At 42.6% G+C, this 19193-nt stretch overlaps 3 protein-coding genes across 8 annotated transcripts; 2 read left to right on the top strand and 1 right to left on the bottom strand.

The window, feature by feature from the left end:
* Positions 1–434: 434 nt before the first annotated feature.
* Positions 435–9251, bottom strand: LOC136411245 (SNF-related serine/threonine-protein kinase-like). 3 transcript variants are annotated; one of them, XM_066393721.1, is made up of 11 exons: positions 8982–9251; positions 6751–6788; positions 6480–6561; positions 5195–5766; positions 4997–5138; positions 4289–4730; positions 3836–4030; positions 3586–3784; positions 3068–3339; positions 2316–2807; positions 435–2133 (listed from the first exon to the last, which is right to left on the bottom strand). In XM_066393721.1, exons 3-11 carry the CDS (start codon positions 6554–6556, stop codon positions 1816–1818), a joined length of 2709 nt encoding a protein of 902 aa, XP_066249818.1. In that variant the 5' UTR covers positions 6557–6561; positions 6751–6788; positions 8982–9251; the 3' UTR covers positions 435–1815. The 3 variants fall into 3 exon arrangements, with proteins under 3 accessions (XP_066249818.1, XP_066249819.1, XP_066249817.1); XM_066393722.1 differs by having other exon boundaries at positions 3586–3781; XM_066393720.1 differs by having other exon boundaries at positions 3586–4030.
* A 423-nt stretch (positions 9252–9674) lies between these two features.
* Positions 9675–11081, top strand: LOC136411446 (15-hydroxyprostaglandin dehydrogenase [NAD(+)]-like). Its single transcript, XM_066394019.1, has 5 exons — positions 9675–9941; positions 9995–10115; positions 10167–10396; positions 10450–10655; positions 10709–11081. The coding sequence occupies exons 1-5, from the start codon at positions 9849–9851 to the stop codon at positions 10815–10817; spliced, it is 759 nt and encodes a 252-aa protein (XP_066250116.1). The 5' UTR covers positions 9675–9848; the 3' UTR covers positions 10818–11081.
* A 204-nt stretch (positions 11082–11285) lies between these two features.
* On the top strand, positions 11286–17113 carry BtbVII (BTB-protein-VII). 4 transcript variants are annotated; one of them, XM_066393728.1, is made up of 9 exons: positions 11286–11424; positions 11748–12251; positions 12439–12591; positions 12648–12753; positions 12807–12921; positions 14486–14778; positions 14838–15032; positions 15900–16089; positions 16274–17113. In XM_066393728.1, the coding sequence occupies exons 2-9, from the start codon at positions 11752–11754 to the stop codon at positions 16345–16347; spliced, it is 1626 nt and encodes a 541-aa protein (XP_066249825.1). In that variant the 5' UTR covers positions 11286–11424; positions 11748–11751; the 3' UTR covers positions 16348–17113. The 4 variants fall into 4 exon arrangements, with proteins under 4 accessions (XP_066249825.1, XP_066249828.1, XP_066249826.1 ...); XM_066393729.1 differs by having other exon boundaries at positions 11288–11429; XM_066393730.1 differs by having other exon boundaries at positions 11297–11524.
* Positions 17114–19193: the final 2080 nt, after the last annotated feature.

The following is a 19193-nucleotide window of genomic DNA, read 5'->3' as shown; positions in this document are numbered from 1 at the left end:
TTGAAGGTACTGTGTCATGAACCTTCAAAAACAAAAAACATTAAAACTGAATGCTACAAAACTGAGAAGTCAATGAAGAAATTATTTTTTAGGCGCAGGGGAAATTTCGCCTTCACCATTTTATCAAAAATGTCCTGACATGATGGAAGGAAAAGCAAATTTCTGCTGATGGACAATGGTGATTTTAGCTCATCATGTCTATATGATGCTACAAAATCGTTACCGATTTCTTTATAGAGAAAAAACTTACTTAACATAATGTATAGTCTATAGAACTACTGGCTTTAGTGCAAGCTCGTCCTTTGTAAAATTATTAAAAATTAAGGACTTTTAAGCAATTATTTTACTTTATTTTATCCCTTGTGAAGTGAATTGCTCAATTTTTATAGAACTTTATCACTACCACTTAGCAACACAAAGTAAAACAAAAAACCTCCATATTAAACGTTTTATTCAGCCATAAGGAGTTCGGTGCACATAAGAATGCATACATCAAGACTACTATTACTAACGCAAGACCAGCTTGACATCAATGATAGCATCTACCGCTTCTCGGCCCAAACTATACAATAACTCAGTTAAAAACGGTGCTTTTTTTACAATAAAACGGGGCTTAAGCCTTCCTGAAATCAACTAACACTGGATTAGGTGTGCATAGCACATACTGGAGAAAACGACCAACTAACAATGCGTTTTCCTAACAACCATTTAAAGGGCAAAACCCTTGGGGCAAGACGAAGCTCTTGCACCAAGCGGCATTTATTACAGATATAGTAGAGATTCATTCTTTAGATATATTTTGTAATAAAAGTATTTGGTTCCTATATATTATTTACTATACATGGGTTTGAGACGCGTGCGCCTTATACTAGGAGAATGCCAGCCGCAGTAGCTGGCGGCAGCTGAGAGGTTGCTTTGACACCAAGGTATTACAGAGTGTCTGAAAAATTGTGTTGTGAAATAGCAGCACAAAATGCTATGGACTTAAGGTCGAAATTTTAGACACCCCGTAGAAATGTAAATTTAAGGATGTCCCGTTTTTGATGCCCTTTTTAGGTTAGCTAATAATGCGGCAAATAAGCGTTTTATGCAGTTTCGTCCAAATTTGTGTGTGAAAACTGTTTATCAGGAATCATTAAATAATGTATATGAAATGGCGAAGGCTTCGCATACAGAGAAATTGCCATTTCCTGGTGTGATTTTAATTTTAAATATTTTCACCACACCAGACCACGTCTTCAAAATCAGCCGGTATCTAAAGAACTCGACGGGTCTTGAGGCACATTTTGATGTCATTTTATTGAATTCCAAAAAACGGGACACCCTGTACACACATAAAGAACCTAAAGACTGAAGTCCTATTGCACATGACCGCTATATATGTACATAATAAATGAGAGAGAAATAAATAGGGACCTGCGCAGATTTGGCCACTGAGGCTGAAGCAAAAATCAGTCTTTTTAAGGAGGCAGAACCGCGCCAGCTTACCTAAACATTCTAACAGTCAAAATTAACTGAAAAAAGGGTAACAACATTGATAACAGCTCTTCTTAGCGTAACATCGACAATATTTATTAAAACTAAGTTGATCTAGATGGTTTGTTACTTTTGATTATTACTTAGAGAGGGAGGGGGGATTACTTTAGAATGTCACGTTCGCGGGTGGTCCTTCTGAGCGTAAAAATGATAGCATTGCCATGTCACGTTTACGGTCATAACCACCACCATCAAATCTTCTGAGCACTATAATAAGTGGCGCCATTACCGACATTTTTTTAAAATTCCAAAATGAATGGGGCACCCCCGTAAAGAAAATTAACAGAAACTGCATTTGGAGGTCTGTTCCAGGTGGATAGCGCACATGCCGGTTAGCTCGTTGCACACGTTGTTTAGCTGAACAACAGTGGCGGATTTGCGTCGTGCATCTTTAGGGTTCCGGTCAAAGTCCTCCGTACCCATGCTGTTGCGGAAGACACTGACAGCACGTTGTCTGCAACGCAATGTCGGCTCCGTCTTGGTGGCGTTGCCGTTATTGACCTTATCGCGGACCAGAGAGCCGCATGACTGCGCTTTGTAGAGCCGAGCGTTTTTGTTGAACAACACTGGTAGCGGAATGCATAGCTTCTTGTGGACCTGAAGTTTAACATTACGGAATAAAAATATGGCATGAATACGCCACTGGAGTGTGACGTCAAACATATAGTGATTCATATGGTTCCAGCGACAGATCATTTTTTTTAAATTATCAGTTTTCCAAAATTCATTTTTTTTTTCAGATTTTTTTGATGCCCTCTAGACCTACCAACGATTATTACCTGAAAATATTTGCCCAAGAGGCGCAGCTTCTTCTTATCAGCCTGAGCAAGTTTATGGCTTGCAGCGTCTCCGCTTTCGCCGCAACTCTTGACTGTATCTTTCCTGGACACGTGCTCAACTGGCTGTTTCTTGCCAGACATGGACAGTCCTTGTAAAATACGTGCGCCAATACCCTTGACCTTGGGCGTGGTCGCCACCACAGTGGTGGAAATGACCAAGGCGTGAGTATTATCTTCTTGCACCTCGGTGATGCGATTTAACGACTGACTCTCTCTCAGCCTCGTTTCGCCGCTTCTTCGTCTGCCGGCCTTATGCCGCCTTCCTATGGTGACCGGACCGTTGGCGGTGTTTTTGCGACCACCATCGTTCTGGGTGCCACCACCATTGCCATTCTGTCCGCCTTCGGTGGTGCCACCCCCGCTTTTATCGCTCGAAACGGGATCTAGGGTCTGGCGATTGGCGCCACCTGTGCCTGCCCCAGTGCCGGGTTCCTGTGAAATTATACGCCAATGAGTTGACTTTTAGAGAGAAAACATTCGTGGTAAGATGTAACAGAAACAAGGGGAGAAAAAGTTCTGGTTGAAGTCGAAGCAACTACGGCAATTAGTGTTTAGAACGTACTAGTCGTGAGTCTTCCGGATAAACACAAAAATACACGATTTGATCTAATTGAAATCAAAGGTGTACAGGGCACGAATTGAAAGAAACCTATAGAAATGAACATACTGGAAAACTTGTGTTTTTTACATACCTGCGAGTCGCTACTGTCGTCGTAGCTGTCGCGCCTATTTTGTATCGGTTTGGTGGGCGTGGGATTTAACTTGTGCGCCCTTTTCTTCCGCTTCTCGCTATCATCATCGCTAGCATCTGATGAACTGCAAGAGGCGGTCCTCGACTTGTGGAACTTACTACGCCTCTGTTCGTATGGGATCCGCTTAACAAAGCGCGCTCCTGAGTGCGCTCTCTGGGAGTCCGCCTCTGCACCCTCCTCGAAAATTTCGTTGAGTTGCAACGCCCCGGAACCTGCGAAATCACTTTATTGACATGGCAAGAATCACCGGATACTTCACAGAAAAGTGGTTAGTGCAGAAGGAAACTCAAGTTATTATCGACAAATAAATCAAAGCTTTTTTTGGGGGTGAAACTTACTCAGCTACGGTAAACTCATGTTACAGCTCTAGAAGAGAACCGATCACAGTTTATTCAAGTGCAAGATAGAGTACAGCAGGACCGTGTAAAAGACCACTTTGAGGGTGCGTTTCAGCTTACCCGTGCTACCTCTGGTGGGCGAGGGCATCGTCTTGTATTTAGGGGCGGCAGCGCATTCCAGTGGAGCGCTAGTGGTGATTATCGGTATGGTGATCGTGGAGGAATCCGTGATTATTGTTGTGGGAATGAGGTCTGTTTCTTCACTGCGTTCGCAGAGGCTGGAACTCTTGGTCGGCTGCCATTTTTGCTCAATTGGCTGCTGAACAAAACACGTGAAGTCGTGTTTCCTTGTTAAAGGATAAGATCTAACCTTGCTGACAGGGACTATTGAGGGAGGCTTACGCCTCTCTGTTTCAGCAAGTCGCTCTTGCAGGGCGAGGTTTAGTCGCCCTTCTGAGCGAGAACCCCGTCGATTCAATGGGGGACCCAATTCTTCCCGACCCGAACAGGAGGATATGTCTTCTTCTTCCTCGTCCTCTTGGACTATGCTGCATTTGCGCGATCTCTGCGATAAATTTATTGTTAAGGCTAAGAAGAAAGAGCAGAAAAAACTGCAAAATAGTCCTTATCCGCAATTTCAAAGGGAATAGTCTACGCCACTGCAAATTTGTTGAAAAATAGTAATATCTTGCCTTTATAGTTAGGGAAATTATCAATTTAACTTGATACTAAATAGTGGCGTGCTAAGACCCAAAATCGAGAAAAAAACATGAAAAAATGATTCTGCGGTACTGGTATATTGCCGAAAATTACCCGATCTCACCTGAGGTAAATCTCCAGGAGTCCTGGGCACATTCAGCAACCCGGAATTAGCAGCCCCGGTGCCATTTTCTCTCTTGGGAGGGCCCATATTCTTCGAAACCCCCAAATTCTCCGGCCTCTTGTTTTTGCTGGCCACATCCATCCTTTTCGCTCTCAGCTTACGCTCTGCCAGCAGATAATAAGTGGCCGTAATGTGGTTATATTCGTTCTTGTCCAGACACTCCTGGACCTCCTCTTTGGTGGCGATGTTGCCGTTCACGATTTTCTGCACTATAAAGTTATGGTCGTCTTCGGAGAGATGCTCACGAGATATGAGCGGCAATGCTAGGGTGTCTGAGGCACTGTTGTCCTCAACGAAGCAGGAGGCCAGCCAGAGATGGCTGGAGATTTCCTTCAAGGTCGCGCGTTTCTCTGGATTGCGAACCAACATTCGAGAAATAAGGCTGAGGAGGCAAGGAAAAGTATATAAAAATAAGAACAAGTCATAAATCTTGCCGAAAATCAACCCCTAACCACTAGCAAAGAACCATTTACATAAGCTCCTCTTCAGTAATCAGGATTCGATTCTCGATGACATTTTTAGTAATTTAGCGTAATTTACATTAAAAAAAAAACAGATTTCGGCGAATACCGCCACTTTCGGGATGCACTTCATGCCGAAATTTTACTATACCACACGCTAAAACGAAGAATAATCAAAATAACTTACTCTCGACACTCCGCGGAGACGTGCGGGGGCACGTTGTACTTGCAATCCATAATCATAGTTAAAGTCTCAGAATCATTCGCCTCTTGAAAAGGCGCTTGCCCGCACACCAACATATAGAGAATAACTCCCAACGACCAAACATCTAAAATGACCACTTCACTCAATTTTTTTTCTAATTTTATCGTATAGAAACCTTACCCACAGCAGGGGCATCATAGGAATCTCCCAATAAAATCTCTGGTGCTGAATATGCAAGACTGCCGCAGGAAGTCTCCAGTTTTTGCCCTGGACAGAACTTGTTACTAAATCCGAAATCCGTGAGCTTGACCGCACCCAATTTCTTGAAAAAAACCACGTTTTCAGGCTTCAAGTCGCGGTGCACCACATGCAGCTGGTGACAATACGCGATAGCTCGGACTATTTGCCGGAAATAGTCTTTGGCCTTGTCCTCGGGGAGTCCTTGCTCGTGTCTGATAATGTACTCGTATAAATCTCCCCCGTCGCCCCACTCGAGGATCAGGTACAGCTTGGTGGCGGTGTCGATCACCTCGTAAAGTCGCACTACATTGGGGTGCTGCACCAGTTTCATGCAGCGCACCTCCTGGAAGAGGTGCGCCTTAGATACCTCGTCCAATTTGCTCTTGTCGATCACTTTGACCGCCACTTTTTCACCGGTGAAGACGTGTCTGGCCAGCTTGACCACGGCGAAATGGCCCCGGCCCAATGTCTCCTCCAGGTCGTAGAGCCCTGCTATTTTGCCGTCGTACGTTCTGGCAAATATTCAGGATTCAAAATTAAGTTCCAGGGCTATATTAGTAAGTTTTAAGGGTTATATTGAGCTCAGTCGATAGTAAATTTGGAGATCGATTTTAATGTATCTCCACAAGAACGAATTTAAAAAATCTCTTTAAAAAAATTATTTATGGAAAAAAAATTGTTCCCATTTTAGAACAAACGAAAATGAAAAAGGCTGAAAAAATTATTAATAAAAAATTGTGAGGTTTACCGAGAAACAAACCCTAACCAGGTAAACTGACGTGTGTTCAGTGCTGTTTTGAAATGGTCAGGGTTCGATTCCCGATGAAACCCAAATTTTTTTATTTTTTTTTAATTGACAATATATTCTTAGAAAAGATCTACGTTCAAAACCAAAAATTTGTGGAGAATTTTGCTTCAAATACGAACACTAGCGGAATTTCGGAAAAATTAAATTTCTTATCGAAATTGAAAATATCGTTGTAAATGATAAAGAGATGCCTTCCACATACTTTTGGCATGCTTTTCACGTCTACGCTGTTTTTGTGGCCCTAGAACCTACGACTTTTTCATGTTTTAATATTTCCCTTTGGGAATCCCCAAAATCTCGAACTAATTATTCGAAATTTCGAGGAACACAAAAGGGCAAACTCGAAGGATTTGGCTCAATAAACGCATTTTGGGGACTTGTTTCGGCTCGACCTGAACTGCAGAAGTGACGACTAACCTGAGCAATGATCCCGGCAGATCCGACGAGCCATTACTGGTGGCAGAGCCCCCTATTCGATGTAGTCTGCGCTGCATGGCTGCTGCAGAGACAAAACAGGACCTAATTGCATTGTATTTCTAACAGTGACTGAAATTTGCAATTTTGATTTATCTCGCAATTATTGCACCACTTTCACCGGTTTAATATTGAACGAGATCAGATTCAAAGTTAGTTTTCTCCGGCCGCTTTTACACTAGATCCGGCACCTAACAGCTGACTCAAACCACACACTTACCTCGGCTCGATTTAGCGTTCACTTCATAGTGCCTGAAACAAGAATAATTCTTAGACAGGTGCCACCCGCAGTAGCAGGCGAAAGCGTTTGTTTTGGGGGCTAAAAATAGTTTATACTATAATTGTGGGGCCCCAATGTGTTACGGGTTTATTTCCGTCCCGGATGAGCGGGATTCGAAGTCCTCTCCTTCGGACCGAGTCAACATTTCGTCGTATAATATAATTGAAAACGTGAGGGGGCTGTTTTCCCCAAGAAAACCGTTTAGCGGTCTAGCGGTAAAGGCGAAAGCAAACAAGTTCTCGTTAACATGTCCGAGAAACGTGTGCGCATATAATTAACGGAATTAACGCTTATCACGTTTTCTTACTAATTGGCTAATATAGACCCAGTTTAAGTTAATCTGCCACCGGGTTGCCGAATGCTTAACCCTTGGTACAAAAGCAATTCTTAATTAGAACTTTGTCCCGCTTGAGCCAGTGGTCGTTGAGAAATTGACCCAAATCTCCGCGGAACTCTGAATTAATAATAAATCAAAAGAGTTCAAGTTTAGGGCTATTTTTAGACACCCCGAAAATCCGCGTTTGCAGGATTCCTACCCGGGGAAAACAAACGCAGGACACTCACATATTTCATTATAAATATACCACTGAACGCCTACGTCACGTCGCTGCTATTAAATGGCGTCACCGGTATAATATAGTGCTTCCGGTCCTGTATACGTGTGGAACTCTTAACTGTCCAAAAATCTATTTAAATATACATAACGTAGTGGAACATTAAGGGTTGTTCAGGAGTTAATAACCAAATTATACTCTTAATAAAACTTGATTTTTTTTTTAATTTGACATATGACTATGACAAGTCTTTGAGGTTATCACGTTGCTTCTCTGCCAATTTATCAGGAGCATTGCGGATAATAAACGTTAAAAGTCATTTTAGTGTTTTTTCCAGTAATTCACCCAATCCTCCAAATGCCACAACCTCCCTAAAGATGGATTCAATTCGATTCCTACCACGCCTTTTATAAGCTAGCGCCCAAAAAACCTTTTAAGTATTCTTTGAAATCTTTATGAACCAACCAGAAAGCCCTAATTTCGAACCATGAAAAATTTGCAATATTTTCGAAGATACACAAAAAACCACATCAATTCCTGCCTGTTTTAGAGCAAGAATTGAAAAAAAATTGTTTACTTATAGCACTGAAGGCTCTGCCAAAAAAATTCAAACTTGAGATTCACGCTGAAGCCTTTAAGCTAAAAAATCTCAATTTTGAAATCCAGAAAACTATGAACAAAGACCAGATATGCATAAGAATGTGTACTATCAAGAACACTTATCAATCTTGATTTAATTTGGGCCGTTGTTCACTATCAATTTCGCAACACAAGAGACGTTCCAAGGAGAAAATTGATGTTGAATAATAGGAACCATTATCAGAACATTGCATCTAGGCAATGATAATGTACTCAAAAGTGGGATTACTGGACGGACGCCACGATTCTGAAGGCTGGCTGATTAGAATTTAATTCTCACATAATATTGGCTGGACGCGGAGATGTATGAACGAGGCGTGGTCAAGGATTTCCAGTGCTTAAATAAGAACTCATTCATTTACAGCTAAACATACCAAAGATTCCCGGAAAATTCTGTGAAAAATTACTCTTTAATTTTGGTGCCAAAATAAGCATTTTGCGAGACACAGCAAATGGCACTCAAATTTTATAAAAAGTATTGAGCTCAGCACTAGGTGCCTTAAGGGTTTATACTGAATCGAGACTCGAGTTGAGTTTGAAAACATATGAAGAAATGCAAGACCTAAGAAAGCTAAACCTAAACTGTAAACTAGGGCAGATTAATAACCCCAAAATAACGAATCTTTGGGAAAAGCCTTAGCACCTCAGCCTGTTCCTTTACTGAACTTAAGACAAAAAAAAACTTGGCCACATCTTTTCTTTAATTTTAAGGGCTGTGCCAACCCTCCAAGGTTCCTGTAGATGTCTATAGCAACCAATAAACTTTAAAGGACATTATTAAGAAATAGGTAAATCTAAGGGACAAGAGAGAGGATACTTTAGTATCATTAGTGCAAACACCTATACATGAGGGGTTGAGGGTCAAATTGGGCGTCTCACTGAAACACCCAGCTAATGAATTATATACAGGAAATGTTAGTTTCCCTTGGCCAATGATCGATAAAAACTATATTACAAAATAAGATTACTCACAGTCTCACTTGTTGTGTTTTAAATGCACCCAAAGGTTTATTTACTACCTCCCTGACAGTGGAACTCGCACACGAAACTCGGGCATAAATCTGACTGTCCGGCTCTGCGGGGATGCTAGATTGGTATTTTGCTCGGCAACAGAGTCCCACGAAAGGATTTACGTGGAATTTCACTAAATTACGTGACCTTTTTGGAAATTTTGCACATTTTAATGTACTACTTTATAGGAAACTTGTAGGAACTCAGTAACTGTCAAGTCGGCTCGGTGACGCCAGCTGCCATCTTTACGTCACAAGCGACGTTGCCAAAAAGTTGTGGAATAAAACCGAAATTAAATTCTACATTGCATACACTAAACCTAAAACTGGCTTATAATAGAAAAACCTTCATGGACATCCATTAGTCGAGTCACCATTACATTATTTTCAAAATCGTGCCTGAAATTAGTTGCTACTTTATTGTAATACAAGGAATTTATAATTTCCACCATAAGAAACACGGTGGAATAGTATTTTAAATAACATCGCGACAATGGCGCATTACACCAGCTTCAGTGCCATCTACCGTCAACCTCTTTAGGCTTCTATCGACGTCTCCTACAAGGGGACTTTTATTAGTTCAATCAAAATTACATTCATTTTTTAATATTTTACCATTTTCCCTCATCTTCAACACATTAAAATAATCAAAATTTCCTATAAAGTATATTAGGAGGTAATTTTAAGTACCAACAGTACTTTATTACTGACCCAGGTAGGCACCTCCTGCCCTCTCCCCGGCGTCGCGACGCTATATTGAGGGTGCGGCTTTTCACCCCTTCGTCAGTATGATGCATTAGCACATTGCTGCTGTTTTCAGCCCTTAAAGATGGATTTAAAAGGAAAAGTGGCTATTGTAACTGGGGGGGCCTCTGGCTATGGCCGGGAATACTGCAAGGAGCTCTTCAAGCAGGGCTGCAAGGTACTTTTAGATTATAATATTACTAAGTTCAGTTGAAATTTGAAAGCTTAAAGATTTCAATCTGCGACATTAACGCGGACGCCGGCGAGGATTTGCTCCACCAGCTGTCAAAGAACGTTAAGGATCGCGTCATTTTCATCCCCTGCGATGTCACTGATTACATGCAATTCGAAGGTAAGGTGAAGCTAACTTAACTAAATTAAACCCTTAAAATTGTTCATGCAGAAGCATTTCAAACTACCATTACCCAGCTGGGAGGAGTGGACATAGTCATCAACAATGCCTCGGTCATGAACGATCGCCTGTGGGAACTGGAAGTGGACGTGAATTTGAACGGGGTTATTAGGGGGCTGCTGCTCGCTTTCAGATTCCTGGGCAAAGACCGAGGTGGCCCTGGAGGGGTTGTGATCAACGCTGGCTCTAGCTGCTGCAAAAACCCTTTAGTGTCTCTACCAGTGAGTGCTAATGATGCAAATAATTTACTTCTACATCTTAATTATTTCTTTAGGTTTATACGGCCACAAAGCATGCAGTTGCAGCTTTGACTCGCTGCTATGGGGATGTATACCACGTCAACTTGACAGGGGTGCGAGTGATGGCTCTCTGTCCCACCCCCACTGAAGCGGAAATAGGGGGTGATCCCCGAAAGAGAATTTTGAGCGGCGAGTATGAGCAGGCCTGGCTGAGAGATACCGCAAGCGGGGCTCCAGTCAAGTATTTATCTTCAAATAAAAATGTCAATTTCCTTTAATAGGTTTTGGTTTTAGAGCTGAAAAACTGGGCAAAGCTTTAGTGGAGGTGATTCTAAATGCTAAGAGCGGGACGAGTTGGTTGGTCAGCAATGATCACCCTCCGAAGGAGGTCTCTTTGGCGTAATGGAAATGCGGATTTTTTTTACCGCCTTTTTTATACTCTTTGTATATATTAGGTTTGTGGCTACTATTGTTGTGTTGATATTTAATTATTTTCTCCCTCATTGTTTGGTGTGTGTGTGCGGCTGACACAAAGTGTTCACGTTTATGTTATTGCGCATTGGTGCTTCGTTGTAACCTATGAGAAATCTCTGATATAATCAAATTTAGCTGATATTTAACCCTAAAAGGACGTTGCTTTTTTGGTAATAAAAGGATTTTGAAATTAGTTGCTTTTGATCGCCCCCGGTATGTAGTGTAAGTTTATTACATAGGCAACTACAAATACTCCTGACTCACACAACCCTTCGCCATTAACCTTCCCACGCACAACCTCAATGACATACCAATTTATATCTGTCTTTGTTTTCCTCATGGAAATACTCATTTCTTTCTTAATGCCATAGGCGCTTACTGAGTGGCCACAAATGACGTAAACCATTACGTCACTCACAAAAATAAAAATGGTCGGGTTTGTTTTTTGTAGTGTTTAGTGGGAAGTATTTTACCGATTTTTAAAGTACATTTTAACGTACAGACCCGGCAGCAGGCATCAAACTCAAAAGGAAACTGTAAGGTTTGACTTGAGCCCCAATTTGCTAGTATTTAAGTTGTGAAAGCTCTGGAAAGGCTTTCGAAAAATTCAAGGTTATATTTCAGGGGTCATGCAAGGTATACATTTTAATATTGATTAACTACGTAAAAGATGTTTGAAGGTGTTTAACTTTACATAAACACAGGTTTTATTAATGATATTCCCTGTGGGAAATCGCTGCCTGGTAATACTGGGCAAGGCGGCGACCATAAGATCCAAAAACAAAGCTTCAAGTACAAGGAGCTTTCCAGAGCTTTATGTGAGGCCTTACAAGGATTGATGGGCAATATTCTGTTGCAGAAACATGACAATGCAACAGTACTGTTTGCGTTGGAACAATCACCAGCCAAACTTCATTTCCGTCTTCTCCAGTCTGCTGAACAATGAATCTTTGGTGGATGTCACATTAGCAGCTGAGGGCAAGCATCTGCAGGCCCACAAAGTCGTCCTGTCTGCTTGCAGCTCGTACTTTCAGTCGTTGTTTACAGTGAATCCGTGCCAGCACCCCATTGTGATCCTCAAAGATGTCAAATTCTTGGACTTGAAGATCATGGTGGATTTCATGTATTATGGGGAGGTTAATGTGTCACAAGAGCAGTTGCCTTATATTCTGAAGACGGCGGAGATGCTGAAAATTAAGGGATTGGCTGAGATCCCAGTGGAGCAAACCTTGAATAAGACACACAATTCCTCGATGGAGAAAGCGGAACTGTTGACTCCACAGGACTCAAATTGGAGTGCTGAGGGAGGTCCGGTGCAGTCCTCCACGCCTTCACCATGTCCTTTAAGTCCTGGGACTAGAAGGCAAGTTTCTTGACTTTCACTTGAACCTTTCTCATATATTTTTAAATTCATCTTTGGCCAACTTACAAGCACAGGCTCTTTAATGTATATACATAAGTAGTTTGTAGTCTTTGGTTTTGACATATACTAATTGGAACATGTTCTGTAATGTTTAATGGCTAAATAAATAAATAAACAGATTTTTCAGGAAAAGACTTAGGAAGTCTTCTTCAGGTTCTGGGTCAGGGGAAAGGCCTGAGAGTTTGGAGACTCAGCATCAAACTAATGAGCTTCTCTTAGGCCAAAATATCTTAGGCACAGTGATAAAAACAGACCCTGGAGGTTATTCTTCAGATAGTAGGTCAGTTCTTTGCATTAAGGTTTGTTAATCAATTATATAATTTTCGCTTGCCTTAGTAATTTGGGTCAAAAAAGCAAGCAACACAGTGGGGAGTCAGCGGACCTACATCGGGGCAGTTCTCATGAAAGCGGCGACAGCGATACTTTGCACCAAATCACTTTGGTGAGTCTTCAGTTGAGGCTTTAACCAATGTTTAAGGCGATATTTTAATATAGCAAGTGCCGCAGCATCAACAACAAGAAGTCAGCAGTATTGGACATAGTTTAGAGGCTGGAGATCCCCCTGCCGATCTTTCCGGTACTGCGCAGCAACAGCAGCAATCAGCGATAGGTGCGTAGTAGTGCGTAGTGTGAAAGGCTAAGTTTCAACCGCAGCGTGAACATGTGCAGGTCCCAAATCCCCTCCTCCAAGCGATATAGACCAGAGACTAAGCTCAATGTGTTTCTCATTCATTCCTCATTCACTCCTCAACCCGCTGTTCACCACTGCCGTTGAGCTTAGTCCTTTCGTCAGTATCGCTGTGGTCCTATGACGCCCCCCTCTTTGCAGGGCTGCAGTGGAACGTAATGGACCAGACCTACTACGGCGCCTCCTGCTCCTCTGAGCAGCCACCCCCTTTGAACCCTCCGGGGGAGCAGGCGGCGCCAGCCTCCTCTCAAGAGGAAGGCGCATACCAAGCCCAGATCGGCAACTCTCCCCCGCAAATATTGAAGCGCAAACGCAGCCTGAACCCTCAGAGTGAAGAGAACTTTATTAAAGCTCTGGAAGCGGTCCGATTTGGGGGTATAGGGTTCTGCAAGGCGGCCCGCATGTACGGCGTGAATAATCGTACCCTCTGGCTCGAATATAAGAAACGGGGTTATCCCAACTTTCGCCTGAGCATCAAGAACAGAAAACAAGAGCAAGAGCAGCAACAACAGCAACAGCCGCCGCAGATGGAGGGGGGGCAGCAGCTGTTCGCCAAACCGCCTACGAATGATCCCCAATCTGCGCCAGGAGAGCAGATTGTGTGCGCCACACAAAGTCACCCGGTGGCTCTTATTAGTGGCACCTTTTTTGAGGGCAAACCGGTCGATTTGGGCCCGGCACTGCATCGACCCAAGTACCTGGATCCGTCTCTGATCAACGCGCAAGGCATTAACTTCCACAGCATTAATTTTGAACAAATGTGAGGTTAGGAGTGCGGCCGGGTGGGCGGCGTTGCCGTTTAAGTGAAAAACGGGGAAGTTTGGCAACAACCATACTGTTTAATACGCTCATTTAGTAACGCGTCATAACCATAAGCTTTGTTACAGCCTGGCAGAAACGAAACCCCAATAACTATCAATAACCCCCAAGAATACTTTAAGCAGAATAACTGCGCACACGCCTAATTTGATTAATTGGTGTCAGCAGCATAGGGGTAATGACGCATTTATTAAATTAGCGTATTGTTGTTTGTTTTGGTTTCATTTTAGGGATATTTAAGCAAGAAAATTAGTTCATCTACAGGTAGTACCATTGTCATTTAGTCATTTTTATACTGTGGTACCCTAGCAGTCTTGCTTAATTACCCTTATTTTATCTGGTATGTTGTATTTGGCAACGCTGCAAAGAGCTGAATGTTGCCAAGCCGAACTGACGTGCTTGAATCTCGAGACTTTTCTCGAAATAATTAATTCTGAAGGAGTGCCATTATATAACGTTTCGGTCCCATTTAAGGGGGTTTCATATTGGTTATTTTATTGCTGGACAGTCCTGTTATTAAGGCTTTTATCGTTTTATTAAGGTTTTTAATTGTATTCACAGTTTTGTAAGTGTAATATACGTATATAGTTAACCCTGAAATTTACCCCTCTTTTCATGAGAATAAAACCCTGCTCTTTGGTTATTTGGAAGTGTTTATTACTCTTAGACAAGGCAACAGTGGACCAAATCCTACAGCAGAACCAGCCGCCCATGGGCACCAAAAGAGGGCGCTTTTTGATGCGACAACCACGCATCAAGCGCGAGAGCGACTCCAGCCAACCGTCAGACAACGATTCTCCCTCTTTTCATTATTTAAGCGTCCCCCACTCGGGGAGGGTGGAGAGGCAACATTCCGATCCTCTCCCCACTATTTCACCCCCTCCCGGAAACTTACTGGCAGTGCCTGGAGGACTAGTCAAGCAACACTCCCATCCTCTATTACCTAGTCAAATACCGCCGGTGAGTATTTCAGTGCCAATATTTGATATGTGAGAAAATAATGATAGTTATTATTATAGCCATTGTCGCCTCCATTGCACGTTCAACTGTTGCCTCATAGTAGTGCAGAGAGGGCGGTAAGTCCGGTGGTAGTGGTTAGTGACGCGTTGGCGCAGTACGGGGACCTGTCCAGGGCGGACGCCGCTGAAGTAGCGCCGACTCAGATTCTGCGCGTACGCACTGACGAGTTGAAACGCAGCTCTTCTTCGCCGCAGGTGAGTCGCATTTTTCCAGCCATTGCAGACACTTTTTTCTGGATTGTTCTACTTCTTCCCAGGCCATGTGAGGGCGCCTCAAGTAGTGGTCGGGGGGTGTGGCCTCGTAGAGGTTGTAGTGAGGGGGACTCGTCGAAAAGCAATCCCTCTGATTAGCCTGGATCATGTTCCAGATTGCCGAGTCTAGAAAAAATATTTTTAAGTCAAGTTTATTGTTTTTTTTGTGTAGTTGCAACTTGACGTTGTTTCGCTCAAGTCCAGAGGTTCTAAATCCACCGAAATTGGCTCGCAGATGGTCAGCTGACTAGGATTGAAGAGGGCCATTTTTTCTTCTCCAGAAAGGGCACTCTCCACTATACTCTCGTTTTCTACGGTTAAGCTCTCTCCTACCTCTAATTCTTTGCGCACTTTTTCCATGGTGCGCTTAAAATCTTCTGTAAAACGAGCTACAGTCCTACAATCCGCCTCAAATTTGCTAAGAAACTTCTTTTTAGTTCCGGATAAAGGCCTCAGAAAGCTTTCTTTATGGAACTCTTCAAAAGCGTCTAAAATTTCACTTCCGTCACTGTCACTCTCCGACGGTAGTTTTAGGTCTTCTACAGGTTTTAAGAGGTTCCGCAGCAAACTTTCAGTGCGACTATGAGTGCGTTGTAGCTTGGGTAGGCCTACTGGAGCCCTGGATATTGCATAGTCCCACATTTGGCCCTGGGAACTTTATCGATCAAGCAAAGTGGAGCGTTACCTAGCAAAAACCTTATGTGTATCCTGTGTATTATTCGTTAAAAGTTCGCTTTTACTATTTATTTCAAGAAATATTTCGAATCCTGAAAGAGGTTTAAATTTCAAGAGTTCTTTTCTTTGCTTCAGACGCTTGGTATGCGGTCCAGTCATTGTCCGGTCATTAGACCGGGCCCGGCCCTGGGTTGCAACTATTGCTGGAACACGGTGGATACCCACGGTCGAATCCTGCGCCGCAAGACCAAATACCACTGTCCGGAGTGCCAGACCAACCTATGTATAGTGCCGTGTTTCCAGGAGTACCACGAGAGGCATAGCGGTATGTGTACTATAATACCATCGCACATTTATAACGGTATATTTTATACTAATATTGAATTATTTTTCGCCAGAAACTAATGGTACGGTAGCGGTTAATTTCCAGTTTAATAAGCTCCATTAAAACGCTCGGTTTGCGGGTTACAAGTTTACCGATTTTGTGACCTCTTTAACCTTTTTTTTAGGTACCACCCAAACGGATCCTATAGCTTTAACCACGTCGGTGATGAAGATGTTTCCCAAGACAACTACAATGTAAACCCGTGAGTGTTTTCTTTAAACAAAAGAACGTCCATGACATTTGTTTTTCTGAAGGTCTGATGTGATATGTATAGTTGAAAGCGGGGCACTTTTGGCCCCGCCCAGAGGGAGGGGAAAAAGTGATGCTCAGGTTTAGATTAAGTGGGCGTGGAGAAGTGACGTCATTTATGACGTTACCGGTATCGAATATACTACAATTTTTTTGACAGTCCCTCGTTATTTGTGATTAAAGCCCCGTTAGAGGGCGTTGTACATAAATGCAACAGCATTAATAATTGTTGAGTGTTGTTCAATGGTGCCAATCTAAGCATGAAATGGCGCCCATTTGTTGTTGTCAAGTTAGCTGTCATTTGTCAAAAAGAGTTGACACATATCGCGGTGGCGACCCCTTCCGGCGCCACCACAAACGCCTTGTAAACTTACGCTCAGTGTGAACGAATAAGCTTTATAACATCGTTGAATCAAATTTAAACAACGATTTTTGTGGAGTGTATGTGTGTAATAATGGAATACTCGTCGAGGCGATTTTGATCTGATTCCGACACGATTTAACCGCAGTGTGATAGCATTTGTACCTGATTCTGGGGTGCAAATTTGGTGCGACAAGTCCCTATTTTGTCCGACTTGATCGAATTTATTGTTGTTGACGTCGATTTGGACCAGTCTAGTCACGCGTCTCCGCTGGCCAAAGCTACCGTTTTATGTATTAAATGCAGAAAACTATATTTAAATGAAAATAAATATTTATTTGTAAATGGGTTTTAGACGGGAGTTTTCTTTTTCCCAGACCCCGGAAAAAAATCACTCAACGGCCGTCACTGAAACCTCCTGACTTTGATGAACTTTTTTTCTCAAGATAAAGTAATTAAAACTTTTCAACGGCATTTACACTCCATAATTCCCAAGTTTGGATACGTGTCCTTCACCACACCATCAAGAATATGTGTAGAAAATACTACTTATATTTAAAGCAAAAGTAGTAAATTCAGGTTAACGTTCCTTCGCCTTATTGTCCACATTGAACTGACTCGATGTATTGACCCAAAAATCAAAACACTTTTTGGTCAAGTCTGATTTTCTCAATGTGTCCTTAACGCTAAGAGCAAGGGATTCGTCGAGTTCCAGCTAAGGGAATTTTAAGGAAACCAAGCAATTTATATTTTCAAACGGAGCCAACAATGATAAAACACATTAGAGAGGTCCGGTGTGTCTTGCAAAAAAGCCATTTTTTGTGCCCTTTCCTTCACGTCGCTTGACAAATCCTACTCGTTTAATCAACGTCTCCAGGAAATATATCAAACGGGATTTCGTCGAGCGTATTCCGGGGAGAAGAGAATTCCTCCCAATGCAACACCAGTTCCCCAGCTCCGCCACTGACTCACCCCCCATCTCCTTGCACCGTCTAAATAATACATTCATTCGGCCCCAACCTCGAGATTCGTACCCTGGAAATTACCGCAGACAAACTGTGCAAACAATACCTGCAATTTATTCCGTTTGTGCGGTCTCCGTGCATCTGTAAATTGAGATTTAGCCCCCACTTAACAAACGGGGAACTTTCGAATCACCGCTGATTCCGAATGCATCGAGTTGCGGCTCGAGTTTATTGGCCCCATTGTCGTTGATTCATGAATTAAACTCCCAAGACGACTTAGTATTACATCAGAGTGGGAATTTATTGGTTTTAAGACGGTCGCCCTTTTTTTGAAGTCGGTCGCTCGTTGAGAAAAATGGTGAACTTTCCCCACAAGCAGATCGCAATCAAGAGGGAATGCTTCGTTAACACATGGGAAGGTCAATTTAAAAGTTGTTTTGGAGCTCTATGGATAAAATCTCCTGTACGCTCTTGTGGGTAAAATTTATATTCTGGACATTACTGCCTCTTTTTTTGAATTGCCGCCCTTCGTCTAATTAAAGAATGTGCAGTGTATTTTATTTCGCGGTATCTTCTAGACCAAAAACGGAAGCTTAAGCGACCCCTTAAAACGGCCGCCCTTTTTTCCAAAGTGCGATTTTTTAATATTTATCATTTGCTTCTTATGTGCATCTCTTCTAGTCGTTACAATAGATGTTTCGAAGCGTCATTAATACGGTCGCCCTTTTGATAAATCCTCCTGTTTTTGTAGCAATATCGTTGTAGGTATCCAAACTTTAATCAGATAATCGCATCTGGGCGCTGCCGTGAAACCCGTATTGTCCGAGAACGGCCCTTTTAGAGAAATTCGGGAAGATAATCAAATAAAGATCCCAAGATTGTGGAGATCCCGGAGCGTTCGTGGTGCAAATGAGAAAGCGAAGCTCCCGCCCCGCTCCAAATTCAACTGCATTTTGTGTTAATCTAATACGGAGAGCTTTTGCCAGACAGGGGCGCAGGCAGGTGTGTTAAAAAAGGGATTTCCGAGATTTCCCATTAAAAAACTGTGGCGTTTCAAGTGCGCAAATGGACTCAATTGGGTGGCGAAGTATTCGTAGATCTAAAAGGGGTGAGAAGTGGATGGGGAATGTACGGCGGCGTGTGAGATTTGGCTACGCCCCTGATATCGCAGTTGATGCTGAATTCATTCTATCGCCTAGAAGCAAATGTAATTCGGTTGCAGAAATTACTCCCGACAAAATTGCGCAAACAATACCTGCAATTTATTCCGTTCGTGTGGCCGGTGCGAATTTGTAAATTGCACTTCCAGCTAAAGCCGGTCTTTTTCCGGCTCAATTATTTATTTACCGCAATATCGCTGTAAATAACTTCGCAATTTGAAATTTTCGGAATTAAATTGCCGGCATCGATTGGCCACTTAAAACCGGGCGCAGCTACAATAACCGAGTTAGCGTTGAATACGCCTAACT

Source organism: Euwallacea similis, chromosome 10 (genome assembly GCF_039881205.1).
Source record: "Euwallacea similis isolate ESF13 chromosome 10, ESF131.1, whole genome shotgun sequence".
Lineage (NCBI taxonomy): Eukaryota > Metazoa > Arthropoda > Insecta > Coleoptera > Curculionidae > Euwallacea > Euwallacea similis.
This window is presented reverse-complemented; position numbering and strand designations above follow the sequence as displayed.